Below are 18,857 nucleotides of genomic sequence, written 5' to 3'. Positions count from 1 at the left end.
TCCCCCCCCTTTTTTTTGTTTATTAGAATCAACTCCACACCACCAATTAACCCCACAACCAACCGCCAAAGCCTTAGCCACAATTTCAGAAATTCAAAAGTTTTTTTAACCTCCTCTTTGTAACCTTTTCTTTTTTTTAGTACTTTTACTTCCAAAAATTATTTTTAACTCATTCTTTTTTTTAGTCATAAATAAATATGCAATAAATAGTAAAAATGGGTTAAAGTTATTATTATAAATAGTAAAGATTAGAGTTAAAGTAATTTTTGATAAATAGTAAGAAAAAAACTTTATTTCATATTTATTTACTACTAAAAATAAAGAGTTAAAAGTAATTTTGGAAGTAAAAAATATAAAAAACAAGAATGCTAAAAAAAAGAGTAATTTCGAATTTCTAAAATTAGAGCTAGAGCTTTGGTAGTTGATTGGTGGAGTGGGGTTAAAGTTCTAAAAAAAAAAAGAGGGAGAGAGAGAGAGAGAGAGAGAGAGAGAGAGAGAGAAGGGGAAAGGTACAATTTGAAAGTAACAAAAAAGATGGTGGTTAAAGTTATTTTTGTAAATAGTAAAAAATAGAGTTAAAGTAATTTTTGATAAATAGTAAGAAAAAAAAAAGAACTTTATGGCATATTTATTTACCAATAAAAAAAAGAAAGAGTTAAAAGTAATTTTTGAATGTAAAAAGTAAAAAAAAATAAAAAGTTAACGCCTTCCGTTAGCTCCATCTGTTAAAAATTGACGGAATTGGACGGCAGGGGTTTAATTGCTAACGGAATGCAAAGTTTAGGTGTTTTTTTGTTAATAGTGAAAGTTCAGGTGTTTTTTTGCAAGTTGTCAGAAAGTTCAGGGGCTTTTTTGAAATTTTCCCAATAGTGAATGTCGACAAACAAATACGGACGGATTTAGTATTACCTTGCATTTACCTGTTTCAATTTTTCAACGTAGGTGGGCACCGCGGAGCCGCCGCAAATCTGTTCACGTCGAAAGTGTCACTAGTCCAACACTGGAAGATACAGAATTATCTTTGACCACGATTAGAAGAGAATCTGCTGCAACAACCCAGCATAAAAACCCCAGCACGCAGAGGGCGACAAGAAAAGGAAAGGGCAAGGCTAGGGTTTGGAGACCTGGGACGGATCTTTGAATGAGATGGGAAGAAAGGAGAGGTAGAGAAGAGAGACGAGGGAAGTGACGAGGCACGGCCGGCGAGGATCGCCGGTAGTCGGCTAGGATTCATCTTCGTTGAAATCGCCAGACGGAGAGAGAGGGAGAGGAAGCTGAAGAGGGGAGACGGAGAGAGATGGGAGACGATGGTAACAGTCGTGGCCTTGATTTGGGATTTTAGGGCTTTTTTCCGGCGATTAATCACTAGCTTGTACGGCGAGGTCGGAGGGAAAGGGAGAAAAATGGGTCCCACTGCCTTCCAATCCAATTTTCAACAGGAATACTACTACACACCCAAATTATGTTAATTGACCCCAACTTTAAATTTCCAATCTACCCCAATTCGTCGAAGAAGTTTGAGATTTAGAAAACTAGGGAAGGAAAATAGAATTTTTTCTCCCTCAAAAGCAAATCCCAAAGCCTTAATACTGGTGATATTACTTTGGGTTCTATTTGATTAGCAAGAAAATAAAGTGGAAAGCGAAATGAGAGAAATTGAAGTAAAAGAAAAAAAAAGAAGTTTTTTTTTTTTTGTTTTCTCTCACCGTTTAATTAGGAGGAAAGTTTTGCATGAAGAAGAAGCTTTGTGCATTCTCTTGTTTTAGTGAGAGAGAAGGGAAAGGGTAGTGATGGAGTGGTTTTGGATGGAGGCTGCATTTTATACTTGAACTTGAAGAGAGAGTGAGACAGAGAAAGGGAGGGAGAGAAGCTTTGTATGATGGTTTGGGGTTGTGCCTAAAATATTGGAGGGGCAAAGAGCATGAGGGTAATTTTTTTTTTTTTCCCCGCGAGGGGTAACTAAACAAGGAGAAGTTTTTCAGTGCTGAACGGATACCACGTGTGAAGCCGCAGAATCAGCTAAAAAAAAGTTTGGTTGGATGTTGCCATTCAATCGATTCGTTTGGCAACCAATCCTTTTGCTTTATGTAACGAAGTTTTGCAGTAAACATTTTTTGCGACTCTCCCCCACATCTCTCCACCATGTGCATTATGAGGGGGATCATAACTTGTAGCATCGATCAATGGTAGCGAGCTTCCAGCGACCAGACCCGTGACAATGGTGTCATCTACGATTTCAATTAGGATTGAAAATTGAAATTGTTTCTGTCAATTTACCCCATTCTACCCCGGCCTTTATTTTATTTTTTTCGATTATCAAAATGGAACTACAGGTATGATACCTGGTCACCTCTACTGGGAATATTGCCCTCACACCACACCACTATCTTTATGGGACTCCACCACACCGATATCAGCACATACCAATAAAGGGCTATGAGGACTCAAACTTGTGTCTAATGGGAAAATTGTGAAAAAAAAGGGGTAAATTTTCGTAATCGTTCCTGTAGTTTTACGGTTGTCTCACTTTCGTCCCTCTAGTTTCAAAGTGCTCCAATTTCGTCCCTGTAGTTTGTTTTACGTTCCAAATTGGTAAAATGGTTAACACCGTTAACGAAACTAACCAAAAAAAAAAATAAGTGTTCCAATTTTCAATCCGTTTAAACCGGTGCGAAGATCTTATTTTTTTGATCATTTTATCCTAAATGATCGTAATGAATTTTTGGCTCTAAGGCCTTTCAACGAGCACCCGAAGACTTCTTATTTAGTTTTAGGGCTCTCTTAGGGTGCTCATTGAAAGGCCTTAGAGCCAAAAATCCATTATAACCATTTAAGATAAAATGATCAGAAAAATAAGATATTTGCACCGGTTCAAACGGATTGAAAATTGGAACACTTATTTTTTTTCCCGTTAGTTTCGTTAACGGTGTTAACGATTTTACCAATTTGGAACGTAAAACAAACTACAGGGACGAAATTGGAGCATTTTGAAACTAGATGGACGAAAGTGAGACAACCGTAAAACTATAGGGATGACTACGAAAATTTGCCCAAAAAAAAAAAAAAGAAGTGATGGAAAAGTTAATTTAGAGTGGTGGCCAAGCTTCTCAAAAGCAAAAAGAGTAGTGAGAAGCTAGGCCTAAAGGCCCTACAACCTATTCAAAGGCGGCTCTATAAAGTGAAGTTGGTCACTTGAACACCCCAAAAAGATAATTAATGTTAAGAATATAGGTACTATTTTTAGTTTATCCTTTCTTGAACACCCAACCCAATAATATTTGAACACCCAGTTCAAAAACTAGCCAACAAATCAAGGAATAATTGCTTGATTATTTATATTTGACCGTTAATAATAAGGGTATTATGCAAAAGTTTCAAAATATAAAATCACCTCGAAGAAATTTGTAATATACTCTTTCTTCCCAAAAAGTTAGTTCACTACGTACAATTATACGTGCAAATTGGAGTCCTCTACCGTAAGCTAAAGTGGTTTTCACATAACAAAATTAAGTAGTAAAAATCACTTTGAGCCGTTAGATTAGAATCTTAAATCTAGACCGTTTGATATCTGAAAATTGGTGTCCTTTGTTTATCAGAAAGGGCAAATTGGTGGTTGACACATTAATTGTTTGATGTTTGCTACGTTGTGATTGAGAGGTTTTTTGGTTGATGGATGGATTTTGGGTTCACATGTGATGTTCCACAGACTTGGTTTATACTTAGGTTCCTATAATTAACTAAGCAATAGTATTCCTAGATTTGAGTAGGCAGTCTTATATTGGGTATAGATAGTGATTTCGTAAGGTTCATCTTCTACAGGTTTTAACCTCTTCTGCATAATTGGACGCAGTTGAGCAGTTGTTACGTACTTTCAAACTTCCCATGTCCCTCTAATTAGGTGAACTTTCCACTAAGCTAAAAAGACTTTTGAAAGTTTTGTCCTTATTCAAAAAAATTTCGCGTTAGTTTTTTGGTAAATTATTGTGGATTATTGATTCGTCTTGACGAGAGGAATTGGAAAAGTAAAAATTTTTACTTTTACCCAAGAAAGATGGATTTTTTGGCACAAAACTAACGAGCGCGAAAAAAATTCAATGGAGACCAAAAAGGTAAACACTTTTTTGTTTTTTCTAATAACGGATTTCTGAAAAATAAAAGTCAAATGACAGAGGAAATTGGTCCAGATCATTTGCAGATTTTTAGCGGGGCTCATTTTGGGTCTCGCAAAGATGATTTGAAGCACTCAGTTTTCTTAAAATATATTTTTTGGAATCTCTGCAAAAAAAATCATCTCATTTGGATATCGGTAAGGATTTTTACAAAATTCGTAGGGTGAAACCCTTCGCAATTTGGAGAAGATTGTACTTGGTGAGAGTTGTCAAGGAACCACATTGCAACATTAACCAACCTGGACTCTTCATGTCCCAAATTGAAGTTTTTAATGCCATAAACTTGGTGAAACCTTCAAGCCATCCAATTGCCTACGATTTCCCCCAATCCATTAGTCTAAGATGATATGAATACAATGCGAATTAAGTTTCACTTTTCTGTACTTAGAGGTAACAATCTCATAGAACAATAGTATCAAATCAAAAGGATGTTCAATTCTAACTGCAAAATGTACTGCCAGATTTTTCATCGTTGTCCAAGATATGAGGTGGATATTCAAGTATGTGCCTACTTCTCACGACCAGAACTCGACCTTGTACTGTACTCTGCGACGAGCTTTGAAAATGAAGAAGATTTATTCTCAAGCAACTTTGTGGGAGAATCATGTTCCTCAATCAGTCCTGCACCACGGAACTTTTTTTAGAAGATTTCCAAATTGACATTCTTAAATTGGTGAAAGGTGATTAAGGTGACAGGCAGAGGAGCAAATCCAGAGGCAGTCGTCGACACTAACCATTATCTAACAGCAAAACCATGTCGCTATCAACAACAGTCGTAATCCTATGCGCAATGGATAACACTGTACAATCGGAGAAATGTTGCTTAAGCGTTTGCTGTATAAGATTGTCAGTAGCTGTATCCACTGATGCTGTGGCTTCGTCGAGCACCAAGACCTTGCTTTTCTTAAGTAGCACCCTCCCGAGGCAAACCAGCTGCCGCTGACCCATACTCCAATTCTCCCCATTTTCCGTAACTGCAGGAAGAAAGGAAAAAAAAAAAGAAGTAGCGATAGGAACTTGTTAACGGTACTGCTGGGATAGGGAGAGAGAACATTTTTACGAAGACGAGATGGTTTCTCAAGCAAATTTTGTACGTCCTGAAATTTTTTGACCAAAATTCAGCGGGAGAGCATTGCATTCCTCCTGTTGGAGCATGACCCCCTTTCGGAATGAAAAGCTCTTTAGACTCTGAAAACTTCAAGGTCTACTTCGTCTTCCCATGAAAAGTTATTTTTCCCCTTTGATTGTGTGGGAATAGTGGATGAAGAAAACCTGCTGAATCAAGCTTGCCTTCCTTCTTCCTGACTTCATCTCCAAGTTGGCACTTATCAAGAGCCTAAATAAATGAAACAGGAATTCAAAATTTCATCCAAACACGAAAAGCACGTATTTCCAAGATATGATGCATAAAATATCAAATGCAGGAGAGAAACCATTGTCCCTATCATAGTGCCAAAGCAGCATCAACATAAAAGGAAATCAACCCACCTCCCAAATGCGTTCATCAGTGTACTCTTCAAGTGGGTCCAAGTTGCTTCGCACCGTCCCCTCAAACATGGTTGGATCCTGAGGAATGATGCTTAATCTGGATCGTAAATCATGGAGTCCGATCGAGGAAATGTTGATACCGTCGATCAGGATTTGACCAGCAGCAGGCTCAACAATGCGGAAGAGTGTCTGTATGAGGGTTGATTTACCACTGCCCGTCCTGCCCACAATTCCTGTCTTCATTCCTCCCCGGAAAGTGCATGTAAGGCCTCGTAACACCAGTGGCATGTGTGGGGCGTATCGAACCTACATGCATACATGTCAACATCAAAAAAATCCATATGCATTGACCATGCTGTCTTTGAATGCTCGATTTGTGGAGGGCTATGTTACTGGACTCTTCTAAATAACTGAAGTACCCATATAATACGCTTGAGAAAGTATAATGGATATGTGTCTCACATTTACTAATTTGAGTTCATATATGGTAGAATTATGCATAATAATGTAATAAAAGGATGTTGTAAACCCCGTCTATGAAAAGGAAACAAAACTAAATATGTTCAGGAGTAATAACATGTAGCAGAGTACATGTCACATAGATGGACGATGAATAAAAGGATGTTTCTATTTTGCAACTTTTCCTCTTCCTTTTACTTACTCTCCACAAAGCCATGAGACAGACAAAACCGAAGAAAATCGGAACTTTTGTACCATACCTGCAGATCTTGGATTACAACTTCTCCATGTGCTGGCCAGTGACCATCTGGTCTCTTTTCTTCTATAACAAGAGGAGGTTCACTTGGGATAGCAGAGTATTGAAGTATCCTTTCAACTGATATGATTTGATTCTCCATATCACAAAGAAACCGAATAACCCTCGTCTGGATCATGTTCAGACTAAGCCCATACGTAACTGCTAACCCTGCAATACCTACAAATGAAGAAACAAAAGACAGATCATCAAACTTTTGAACACTTTCCAGGGTGCAAAGTAAAATAGTCCATAAAGAAGAAAACCAAAACAGTCCTTACTCGGCTTAATTGTTCCCGTTGGAATGGAGATCAAGAAAACCAAAAAGCAGGCAAACGTAAGAGAACATAAAAAATCCAAGCGGCAGGAAAGCCACTCCATCGCAGCAGCAGTGTAAAAATCTGGCCGAGAATGCCCATCTATCAGTTTCATACTCAACTCCTTGAATCGTGATTCCTGATCAAAGCTCCTAATGGTAGTGGATCCTGATATGGTTTCAGCAAAATGTTGTATAACTGGAGCTTTGCATACACCATCCAATCGTGCTAGTTCACGTGCAGATGGTATGTAATATTGCTGCAACAAAGTAAAAGAATATTAACGTTGCAGGCTTGCAGCGTATAGCATTCGTGACTGTGTAGACTCATAGTACAATATATCGAGGTAAGAGTTGAAAAAAGAAACCACCACTTTCTACTCAAAAAAGAATTACAGAAAATGAAACCACTAAACTATAACACATACAAAGGACTTTCGTGGTTTGCCAATTCTCTCTAGTTTTTTAAAAGGCTACATTCCTGTATATCATCTTTGTTATGTGGAAGGACATCAACATTTTAACCAATCAATAAAAAAATGTAAGTAACTGTTCGAAGAGTTTTGAAGAAATACAAACTAACTTACTCAAACAGCATATTGCTTAAAGAAAATTGAAGTTTTCCCAACTGAACTCTGCTGGAAAAAGCTGATTCTGAAATTAATTACCTGTAACCAAATGCAGGTGGCAATCACGGGAATAAAAATGATGAAGACCTGCCATGCAACCTGTGACTGTACCGCAACAACACCAAGTAGCTGTATCATTGCGAATGCGAACCCCCAAACGCAAACTGGAACGTAGAAATCCACTGCACTTTGGTCCGAAGATGCCTAAAAGAGGAAAACACATTGTTGGATCAAATTTCTATATTCAGCTAAACAACCATGGTTACGATGACAATATTGGCAGCAAGTAGACCGAAAACACTTACCCTACTTAAGATTCGTCCACTTGGGGTGGAATCAAAAAGCGACATGGGAGCACGGAAAATGCACAAATGCATTTTGTTGAAGAGTATAGTGGCAGTCTTAAATCCAGCTGTCATTCGAAACAAGGCTCTAGAAAGAATGAAGAAAGAACTTCCAATCGCAAGAGCCACATAAACAATTATGAGAGTAGAGCCCTCGACCGGAGGTTTCACATCCTTTGACACTGGAGTAGCCCAAGCTATCCAATAGTTGCTTCCTATTTGAAGTAGCTGAAATAAAACTTGTGACAACAATATGAAAGGCACAAGAGCTCCTCCGTATGCTGTTGTTATGTATTTCCAGTAGACCGAAAGACCAACTCTTCCTTTCTCCCTTTCTTCTTCTTGAACAAGCTGTCTTTTTTGTCCAACTATATCATCTGTTTTACCATTTTGGCCATTTGCAGCTTCCTCTTTCTGCACGGACTTCAGCACACCACACGTGCTACCATTCCCCTCGTCGATGGTTGAATTTTCTGATACTGAGCCTGCCAACGTGGAATCTAGTGCTGATAAAGCTACCTTATGTGCACTCACAAGCTCCATAAAGTCGGTCCCTGAATTGAGGATGTCATTGTATTTCCCAGCTTGAGTAATCCTTCCATCTTTCATGACCTGATGACAAAGGAAAAACATCACACAAGGTCTCGAATTAAACCAGTTGAATTCTTCTACTATATTTACAACAACCGATAAAAGCACTTGTGTGTTGATCTCACTTTTTGGAAAGGGAAAAATCCATTTTTATTTTTGTTTGTTGAGTAATGACTTTATCCATGAATAAAAGTAATTTTTTTTTGAAGCAATATCAATTACTCATAGAAGAAGCAAGACATGAATAGCTCACCAAAATGAGATCTGCAGCAGGTAAGAACTCCACTTGATGAGTAACATAAATAACGGTTTTTGAACCCAAAAGGCCCAATAAACATTCCTGTATAAGCAAAATGCTTCAGTGAAAACCCATAGATTAAAGTCACATCCAGGTAACAATTAAACTGACTCGGAGAATATTTGCAGTGATTGGCTATCAAATTAGACTTTCTATAAAATGTGAATCAGAGAAAACAGCTGCAGCAGCTCTGGACAGAGGTGTTGAAGAAGAGCCTTGTCTGGTTGGAGTGCCATATCTCCCCCTATGGTATGTAGACATGGCTCTTCTCCAGTTTGTAGTGTGGTAGATACAGAGAGAAGAGAGACAAATTGTATAGTGTATGTGAGGTTTTTGAGAGTGGAATACTCCTCAACATAGAGGGAATCCACAGCCCCATGGATGCACCCGGTTTTGAGAAACCACATAAAATTTGTGTTGTGCTCTCTCTGATCTCTGTATGATTGATCATGGTTGTCTGGGTGATTTTGGTTTACGACCTTGGTTTGGCATAACAAAATGACATAAAAAATAACCACAAAAAAGATTTCATAGTCACCTTAAAGACATGGCTTCCCGTATGAGCATCCACAGCACTAAACGGATCGTCGAATAGGTAAATATCTGCATCTTGGTATAAAGCGCGTGCAATCTGTATTCTCTGCTTCTGGCCCCCACTCAAATTGATTCCCCTCTCACCTATGACTGTCTGATCACCAAAGGAGAGAATTTCCAGGTCTTTCTTCAAAGAACATGCTTCAAGTACTTGGTCATACCTTTCTCGGTCCATCTCCTCTCCAAACAGTATATTCTCTTCAATCTTTCCACTCTGTATCCAGGGCAACTGAGCAACATATGCCGTTGTTCCGCAAAGCTTAATAGTCCCTGATATTTTAGGCACTTCTCCCAAGATACAGGAGAGAAAGCTCGACTTTCCTGATCCAACGGTGCCACAAACAGCAACCCTCATACCACGAGACACACTGATGTTTATGTCTTTCAATGTTGGATTTGGGGAAGATACATCCCAAGAGAAATTCCCATCAACTACCTCAATCGAAGTGTTAGAGCTACCTATCGGAAGCTTCTCTATAACATCACTTTGTAAGTCGTCAAGACCGAGAAATGAGGCTATTCGGTCAAGGGAAACATTTGTTTGAGCTATCATTGAGATTGTATCAGGAAGATTATAGATAGGCTGTTGAAGTATTGTAAATGTTGCTAGGGCGGATAAAATCTTCCCAGACTCGAGGGGGATTCCTAGAAGCATACAGGTGCCAAAAGTGACCACGGCCACGAATGTAGGTGCTCCCCAGAAGAGAAAAGTGGTCAAAGAAGAAGTGTAACCGAATTTTTTCAACCATCCTGTTTCGGTGTTCCGAAATTCTGTAACTTTTGACAAAAACTTCATCTCCCACGCCTGAAGCTTGAGGATCCTCATGCTCCTCAAGATTTCAGACGTCGCCTTCATCCTTTTATCCTTTGATTTCATTATCTTTTCCTGAAACTTCTGCTGCAATCTCGCAAGCGGAACATTCGCCAACATCACTAGCACGGTAGTGACTAACGCAGCTATGGAAGCAAGCCCAAGATTCTTGTACAAGATCATCAAGGCTAGGACAACTTGGACTATGACCAGCCACGGATCGTGCAAGTACCAACCAAAGTCCGAAATCCTCTGCGCATCAACAGACATGAGATTAATGATTTCCCCACTCGTTTGACCCTGCTTTGATTGGCATGAAATGCTCAACCCTTTATTGTATATTATGGCAACCAACACGGCCCTAGCCCTTATTCCGGCCTGCTGCAACCTAAAGAACCTGTGCTTCTGAGCCAAGCACTCAATGAACTTCGCAAAGAAGAATGCGGATACCAAAACGTACCCTTGGTTTTCAAAGGCTTGATTTCCGTTAAGGTATTGAACAAGGGACTCAATAAGGTAGGGACCAACATAAGACGCTAGTGTGTATATTAGCGCTAAGAAAGCCGTTAATAGAATTTCCCATTTTGTCGCGAAGATCAGTGCCTTCACAAGCTTAAATTTTGTTATTCTGGTTCCAATATCAGAATCTAGCTTACTTGTAAATATTGGAAAAGCCAACTTGACACTGTCCATGCCGGCTAGTTGAGGAACATCGTTAAGGTCTAATGCTTTCTTATAACCGGCAGCAATTAAAGGACCCATCCAAGAGAAACTTAGGATGCTAAGAAGACTAGCACTGGAAAACGGGGCAACAATTTCACCCCCACTAGACTTCTTTGACTCTGTACCATGCAAAAGGGGTTCTTGAAGAAGGGTATCTTCGGTTTCCTTCTTCCACAAAAACCCCAGTAAACAGAAGAAAAAGCCCATAACAGTTGAAAGGATATCTGATACGAATAACTGAGTTGGTAAAGATTGATCATTTTTATTATACAGGAAGTCTACAACAAGGAAACAACAAGACATGGAGAAGTAAAATCCCCACCAGACTCTCAATAAAATTGGGAACCTTGGCCCACCTGAATTCTTGAAATGGGTGTGCAAATAAACAGAGATTGCTAACCAAGCAAGTGTTCTGAGTCCAAAATCCAAAAGGGTTACAATCTTTTCATCAGACCAACCATTTCTATACCAAGAGAAGTAATTTAATAACCACAGAACGAGATTAAAAACCGAAAGACCCCAACAACAAAACAGAGCTTGATTGTAGTAGGAAAATCTTGTTTTCCTATTATTACTCCGTGTTGGCCCTTCGCTGGGACTATTCATTCTCATGATTTTCCTGCATGCCCATGTGATGAAGAAGAAAAATAACAAAACCAGGTGCAAAGAACCAGAAAAGCCACGAAGGAAAATGGGTTGGAGGAGGAAACTACTGGGAGTGTACATGAGTGAAGAATACGAGTGAGAGAGAAAAGTCGACATACCCATCTTCGATGATTTCAGAAATTCCTTTTCTGGAGCGTTTGGCTTGTGGAAGAAATGGGTATGTCAACAGATATTCTGGGGTGTGTTTACATATATAAGTGCATACGCATGCCAATATAGCAGAGAGAGAGAGTGTGTGTGTGTAAAGTTTGTTTGACAGAACTGTGGAATGGGAAGAGGAGAGAGAGTCAGGGCGGATTCTGTGGCCGTCCGATAACGTGGCGCGCAACACATAGAATCAGGAAATCCAAAGACAAGTTGATGTGGCGCGAAATCTTCTCAAGAAGATGGGAGAAACTTATCCACGGCGGCTCCGCGCAATCTCGTCCGTTTCAACGATCTATAATTCGGATTAAAAAAATAAAAATTATTCGCTAAAAAAGTTTAACTATTCGCACGAATAATGGAACTTTCCGTAAAAAAGCTTTTCTCAATCAAGATGAGATATGCGTAAAGTGGGAGGGACATAGGGAGAGAGACAAAATAGAAGGACGACAGGTCAAGTAATTATTTTATGTCACCTCGCATAAGTAATTATTTTATGTCACCTCATATTTGCATGGGCTTTACATATTTTCAAGAATGGAACCAGGGGGTTTACTAGCGGCGACCGCCACGATAAGAATTTAAAAAAATGCAATTATCATATGTAAAAAAAAATTATGCCCAACTTTTATAGTCTCGCCACTACTAGATATTTTTAATATATATTTCGCCACTGCTAGGGTAAAATCCTGGTTCCGTCCTTGCATATTTTGTGATGGAAACTACATAAATGCGTGATGGAGGAAGACTACACGGGGTGGAGTCTGGACTTCTATGTTTTCATCTTCATCAATCTTGATAGTTGGACTTGGTTCATATTTTACTACTCCTAAGTTTAGTAGGTGAGTAGATTAATCACATTGCAAATCATATTACTCGAATACGGATCAATCCCTAATCCGAGTACATTTACTATCTTGAATAAAATAATTTGGGCACGCTGGTTTGTAACTTGAAAACCCAATTTTTGGAGATAAATTTGCTCGAATCAGGTAATGGTTGGACCCTGTTCAAAAAAAAAAAAGGTAATGGTTGGACCGGTTGCTATTCGTTTCTTTTTTTTTTATTCAATCGGCAAGAGCACATCAGTTCATTGATATAAGTCATACGGCATCTATAAATAAATCAAATACAGACTAACCATACAGCTGTTACTAATAACCACCCTAAAGCTAAGATACAGAAAAGCCATCGGTCCGAATCTGAGACGACTCTGTCGACCTCCACGACAAGAATGGAAACTCCCATTTAGAGCAAATTATGGTAATGGTTGGTATTTGATGAACAAAATATTTTACATGATTTTTCTCCTCGACCAACACTTCGTATGAATGAGTCCGATCATCAAAGTTGACCTAGAATGAAGTAAAAAATGGTCGGACTGCACCCTTTTGAGCGGAAGTTAAAAAATCAAATAAGATTACTTTTGACGATAAAAACGAAAAAGAAAAAGGTTACAGTAAGAAGAATGAAGCTGAAGCTAGGTTCAATTGAGAGTATTGTACAACTTTCTAGTAGATCTCGCGTTGGACTATAAACCGACCAAAGCAGTGGCGGAGGTGGCACGTGCTTACCCTGTTTCAGAAATAATGAAAAATAAAAAATAAAATTACACATAACAAGGTTAAACAATTCTTGAATAACTTTATACAAAATCATGGTTGGTAGAGTGGCAAAGTTTGCCTTCATGTTAGTAACTGTGATATCGGCCACTTTGCCAGGGTTCGAATTCAGAAAAACTCCTTACTGATATTGGCTGATTTTTTACAGGATTTTATAAAAAAATATTTTAAAAATAATAGACGGTTCAAATCATCTATGTGGGACCCGAAATGGGACCCACAAAACTCATATGTACATGGTATGTACAATATTGCATATGGACACGTAGCAGTACTCAATTTTTTTTATAGACTAATGTGGTTCAACAATGTATTTACAACTATGAGAAAAACTAATACTTTGCGCTAGAGAATGCTAGGCTCGGATCAAGAATAATTAATATCGTATTGTCTTGCATTTGCATTTGCCTACCACAAAAAGAGTTGAAGCAAGCCTCTTTTTTTTTTCCCAAAAAAAAAAAGCCACGGCAAAACCTAAATATTTAACTCTACACTTAATTTTTTTTCCATATTTTTCCGCAGTACATGTGACAAGATTTTCATTGAATGGTGGATGCATCTTCGCTCTGCTACTGGACCTAAGACAGCTGTTATATGTAGTAATAGAACAATAATATCGAATCAAAAGGATGTTCAATTCCAACTGAAAAATGTACTGCCAGATTTTTCATCGTTGTCCAAGATATGAGGTGGATATTCAAGTATATGCCTACTTCTCAGTTCTCACGACTACTACTAGAACTAGAACTCGACCTCGAGCTGTACTCTGCGACGAGCTTTGAAAATGAAGAAGATTTATTCTCAAGCAACTTCATGGGAGAAACATGTTCCTCAATCAGTCCTGCACCACGGAAATTTTTTTTTTAGAAGATTTCCAAATTGACATTCTTAAATTGGCGAAAGGTGATAAAGGTGACAGGGAGAGGAACTAATCCAGAGGGAGTCGTCGACACTAACCATGATCTAACAGCAAAACCATGTCGCTATCAACAACAGTCGTAATCCTATGCGCAATGGATAACACTGTACAATCGGAGAAATGTTGTTTAAGCGTTTGCTGTATAAGATTGTCAGTAGCTGTATCCACTGATGCTGTGGCTTCGTCGAGCACCAAGACCTTGCTTTTCTTGAGTAGCACCCTCCCGAGGCAAACCAGCTGCCGCTGACCCATACTCCAATTCTCCCCATTTTCTGTAACTGCAAAAAGGAGAAGAAGGAAAAAAAGTAGTGCCAGGAACTTGTTTAACAGTAATCCTGGGATGGGGAGAGAACAGTTTTACGAAGACAAGATGGTTTCTCAAGCAAAATTTGTACGTCCTGAAATTTTTTGACCAGAATTCAGTGGGAGAGCATTGCAAAAGCTCGTTAGACTACGAAAAATTCAAGATCTACTTTTTCTTCCAACGAAAAGTTATTTTTCCCCTTTGATTGTGTGGGAATGGTGGATGAAGAAAACCTGCTGAATCAAGCTTGCCTTCCTTCTTCCTGACTTCATCTCCAAGTTGGCACTTATCAAGAGCCTAAATAAATGAAACAGGTATTCAACATTTCATCCAAACAAGAAAAGCACATATTTTCTAGATATGATGCATACAATATCAAATGCAGGAGAGAAACCCTTGTCCCTGTCATATTGCCAAAACAGCATCAACATAAAAGGAAATCAACCAACCTCCCAAATGTGTTCATCACTGTATTCTTCAAGTGGGTCCAAGTTGCTTCGCACTGTCCCTTCAAACATGGTTGGATCCTGAGGAATGATGCTTAATCTAGATCATAAATCATGGAGTCCGATCGATGAAATGTTGATACCGTCGATCTTGATTTGACCAGCAGCAGGCTCAACAATGCGAAAGAGTGTCTGTATGAGGGTTGATTTACCACTGCCCCGTCCTCCCCACAATTCCTGTATTCATTCCTCCCCGGAAAGTGCATGTAAGGCCTCGCAACACCAATGGCATGTGTGGGGCATATCGGACCTACATGCATACAAGTCAACATAAAAAAAAATCCATACGCATTGACCATGAAGGCCATCTTTGGATGCACGATTTGTGGAGAGCTATTTTTCTGGACCCTTCTAAATAACTGAAGTGCCCATATAATACGCTTGAGAAATTATAATGGATATATGTCTCACATTTAGGTGGACGCTTATGAATCACATTTAATTTACTAATTTGAGTTCAGGGTAGAATTATGTGTAACAATGTAGTATATGGCATTAAATACTTTGAAACATCTTGTAAACGCCGTCTACGAAAAGGAAACAAAACTAAATTTGTTCAGGAGTAATAACATGTAGCAGAGTACATGTCACATAGGTGCATGGTGAATAAAAGGATGTTTCAATTTGGAATCTTTTCCTCTTCCTCTTACTTACTCTCCACAGAGCCATGAGACAGAGAAAACCAAAGAAGATTGGAACTTTTGTACCATACCTGCAGATCTTGGATAACAACTTCTCCACGTGCTGGCCAGAGACCATCTGGTCTCTTTTGTTCTATAACAAGAGGAGGCTCACTTGGGATAGCAGTGTATTGAAGTATCCTTTCAACTGATATGATTTGATTCTCCATAGTGCAAAGAAACCGAATAACCCTCGCCTGGAAAGTGTTCAGACTAAGCCCGTACGTAACTGCCAACCCTGCAATACCTACAAATGAAGAAACGAAAGACAGATCATCAAACTTTTGAACATTTTCCAGGGTGCAAAGTAAAATAGTCCATAAAGAAGAAAACCAAAACAGTCCTTACTCGGCTTAATTGTTCCCGTTGGAATGGAGATCAAGAAAACCAAAAAGCAGGCAAACGTAAGAGAACATAAAAAATCCAAGCGGCAGGAAAGCCACTCCATCGCAGCAGCAGTGTAAAAATCTGGCCGAGAATGCCCATCTATCAGTTTCATACTCAACTCCTTGAATCGTGATTCCTGATCAAAGCTCCTAATGGTAGTGGATCCTGATATGGTTTCAGCAAAATGTTGTATAACTGGAGCTTTGCATACACCATCCAATCGTGCTAGTTCACGTGCAGATGGTATGTAATATTGCTGCAACAAAGTAAAAGAAAACGTTGCAGCATATAGCATTCATGACTTTGTAGACTCATACAATTTATCGAGGCAAGAGTTGGAAAAAGAAACCTCTAAACTAGAACACATCCAAAAGACTTTCGTGGTTTGCCAAATCACTCTAGTTTTTTCAAAGGCTGCATTCCTGTATTATCATCTTTGTTATGTGGAAGAACATCAACATTTTACCAACCAATAAATAAATGAAGTATTTAAATGTTCGAATAGTTTAGAAGGAAAAACAGACTAACCCCGTTCCAGAACGGGTTTAAGTTCTTATTTTTTGTCTAATAAGAAGGGTTGTTCCACAAAAGGGTGAACAATTACTTATTTTTTAAGAAGATAATTTCAAGTTCAAAAATTATGTGCTTACGCAAATAATTTTTCTATCAATATGGATCTTATTTGATAGATCTCATTGAGATCTTTAATACAGTGGAAAAAAAATTGAAAAATTATTTTTTATTTTCATTATTTTTGAGTTTGAAAATGTGAAATAAACTGCTTATTTAGATTTTGTGGAACAATCCTTCTTATTTTTCTTTGAGAATTTTCAAAATAAGTACTTATTTTATAAAAAGGTTTCTGGAACGGAGCTTAAAGAAGTAATTATGCAAACAGCATATTGCTTAAAGAAAATTGAAGTTTTCCTACTGAACTCTGCGGGGAAAAGCTGATTCTGAAATTAATTAGCTGTAACCAAATGCAGGTGGCAATCACGGGAATAAATATGATGAAGACCTGCCACGCAACCTGTGACAGTACAGCAACAACACCAAGTAGCTGTATCATTGCGAAAGCGACCCCCCAAACGGCACTTGGAACGTTCAAATCCACTGCACTTTGGTCCGTAGATGCGTAAATGAGGAAAACACATTTCTATATTCAGCTAAACAAGAAATCAACAATGGTCACGATGAGGGACGGGTCCAGAAATATACTCTGGTGGGGCACCTGTTAATCATAATGACAAAAGTTCATTTGTTTAGTCAACCAAAGTAAGATCGTTCAAAATTAAAGCATGCATTATTAATTATAAAAGTTTATAAAGCGTACTTTAAGTTAAATTAGGTAAGAATGAGCACAAAATTTCAGACAAAATTTTTAAAGTATGTTTTAAATGAACATCAACAAATTTTAGAATGATCGAGCTAGTTTTGTTAATGCCTTTATTTTAAAATATTTCTCCTAGACGGTTAAAAATAAAGAGAATCAAGAAATAATAACTCCAAATAGACAAACAGCTCGTAAAGTAATAAGTATAAATGCACCATATAATGAAATTAAGGCATAAACTAATACTATATGTGGATTAGCACACTTTCAAAATTATGCTAATTTATACATAAACATTTTCAAAAAATATTTTATTTCGAGTGGGGGCACGTGCCCCATGTACATCCGTCCCTGGTCACAATGACAGTATTGGGAGCAAGTAGAAAGAAAACACTCACCCTATTTAAGATTCATCCACTTGGGGTGGAATCAAAAAACGACATGGGAGCACGGAAAATGCACAAATGCATTCTATTGAAGAGTATAATGGCAGTCTTATATCCAGCAGTCATTCGAAACATGGCTCTAGAAAGAATGAAGAAAGAACTTCCAATTGCAAGAGCCACATAAACAATTATGAGAGTAGAGCCTTCGACCGGAGGTTTCACATCCTTTGACACTGGAGCAGCCCAAGCTATCCAATAGTTGCTTCCTATTTGAAGTAGCAGAAATAAAATATGTGACAACAATATGAAAGGCACAAGTGCTCCTCCGTACGCTGTTGTTAGTATTTCCAGCAGACCGAAAGACCAACTCTTCCTTTCTCCCTTTCTTCTTCTTGAACAAGCTGACCTTTTTGTCCAACTATATCATCTGTTTTACCATTTTGGCCATTTGCAGCTTCCTCTTTCTGTACAGACTTCAGGACACCACGAGTTCTACCATTCTCCTTGTTAATTGATCGTTGCAAAGTATATTAGTATCAACACTATTAGTTGCTAGATTTGTAAATTATATCATATTGATCACTATAAAACTATATTAATGAATTTGAATAACCTAATTTCATTAAATACTACCATAAATTCAATTGAGAATCCTACAAAATTATTCAATATCTATTAAGCAACAATTTATTTATTGTTCAATTTTGTTGTAACAATCAACTTATAGCGTTATTTTATAATTTATATTAACTAAATTTGTAAGCTACCAAAATATTAAATGAATATCTTATTTTTTCATAATATTTAAATATAAGTTACTTAAATATATCTATAATAAATGGTTATTTAAAAATTAATTAATTAAATACATTTATAATATTATTTGGAATTTATGGAAAATATTTGTCAAATTTTTTGTTTTTAGATAATTCTTCTAATTATATCTTCATAACAAATTAAAATCTGAAACTATCTTTATAACCGAACACCATTTTTTAGGTTTTTCACTAACCTAATTCTTAGCAAAAAGGCAATAAATATGGTGTATATAGCTTAAAATAGTATGAATATATAAATCCCCAAAATCTCTAAATTTTTCCGCCAAAAAATAGAATACTTTTTTTAAAATTAATGGTAACTTGTTACTTGACCAACCGGTTGTAGTAAGTGTTGCCTGTTTATGTGGTAAGTGT

At 37.8% G+C, this 18,857-nt stretch overlaps 1 protein-coding gene and 1 pseudogene across 2 annotated transcripts; both read right to left on the bottom strand.

Annotated features, from left to right (window-relative positions):
• Nucleotides 1–4,453: 4,453 nt before the first annotated feature.
• LOC131329646 (ABC transporter C family member 3-like) lies at nucleotides 4,454–11,479 on the bottom strand. 2 transcript variants are annotated; one of them, XM_058362912.1, is made up of 10 exons: nucleotides 9,128–11,479; nucleotides 8,545–8,631; nucleotides 7,662–8,312; nucleotides 7,396–7,560; nucleotides 6,693–6,987; nucleotides 6,377–6,591; nucleotides 5,658–5,963; nucleotides 5,442–5,505; nucleotides 4,904–5,143; nucleotides 4,454–4,790 (listed from the first exon to the last, which is right to left on the bottom strand). In XM_058362912.1, the coding sequence occupies exons 1-10, from the start codon at nucleotides 11,477–11,479 to the stop codon at nucleotides 4,678–4,680; spliced, it is 4,488 nt and encodes a 1,495-aa protein (XP_058218895.1). In that variant the 3' UTR covers nucleotides 4,454–4,677. The 2 variants fall into 2 exon arrangements, 1 of the variants encoding a protein (XP_058218895.1); XR_009200825.1 differs by lacking the exon at nucleotides 4,454–4,790 and having other exon boundaries at nucleotides 5,092–5,143; nucleotides 5,603–5,963; nucleotides 9,128–11,475.
• A 2,192-nt stretch (nucleotides 11,480–13,671) lies between these two features.
• On the bottom strand, nucleotides 13,672–18,027 carry LOC131329650 (ABC transporter C family member 3-like; annotated as a pseudogene).
• Between the last annotated feature and the right edge of the window lie 830 nt (nucleotides 18,028–18,857).

This window comes from Rhododendron vialii, chromosome 6a (genome assembly GCF_030253575.1).
Source record: "Rhododendron vialii isolate Sample 1 chromosome 6a, ASM3025357v1".
In the NCBI taxonomy this organism is placed as follows: Eukaryota; Viridiplantae; Streptophyta; class Magnoliopsida; order Ericales; family Ericaceae; genus Rhododendron; species Rhododendron vialii.
Note: the sequence above shows the minus strand (reverse complement) of the source record. Positions and strands in the feature narration are given on the sequence as shown.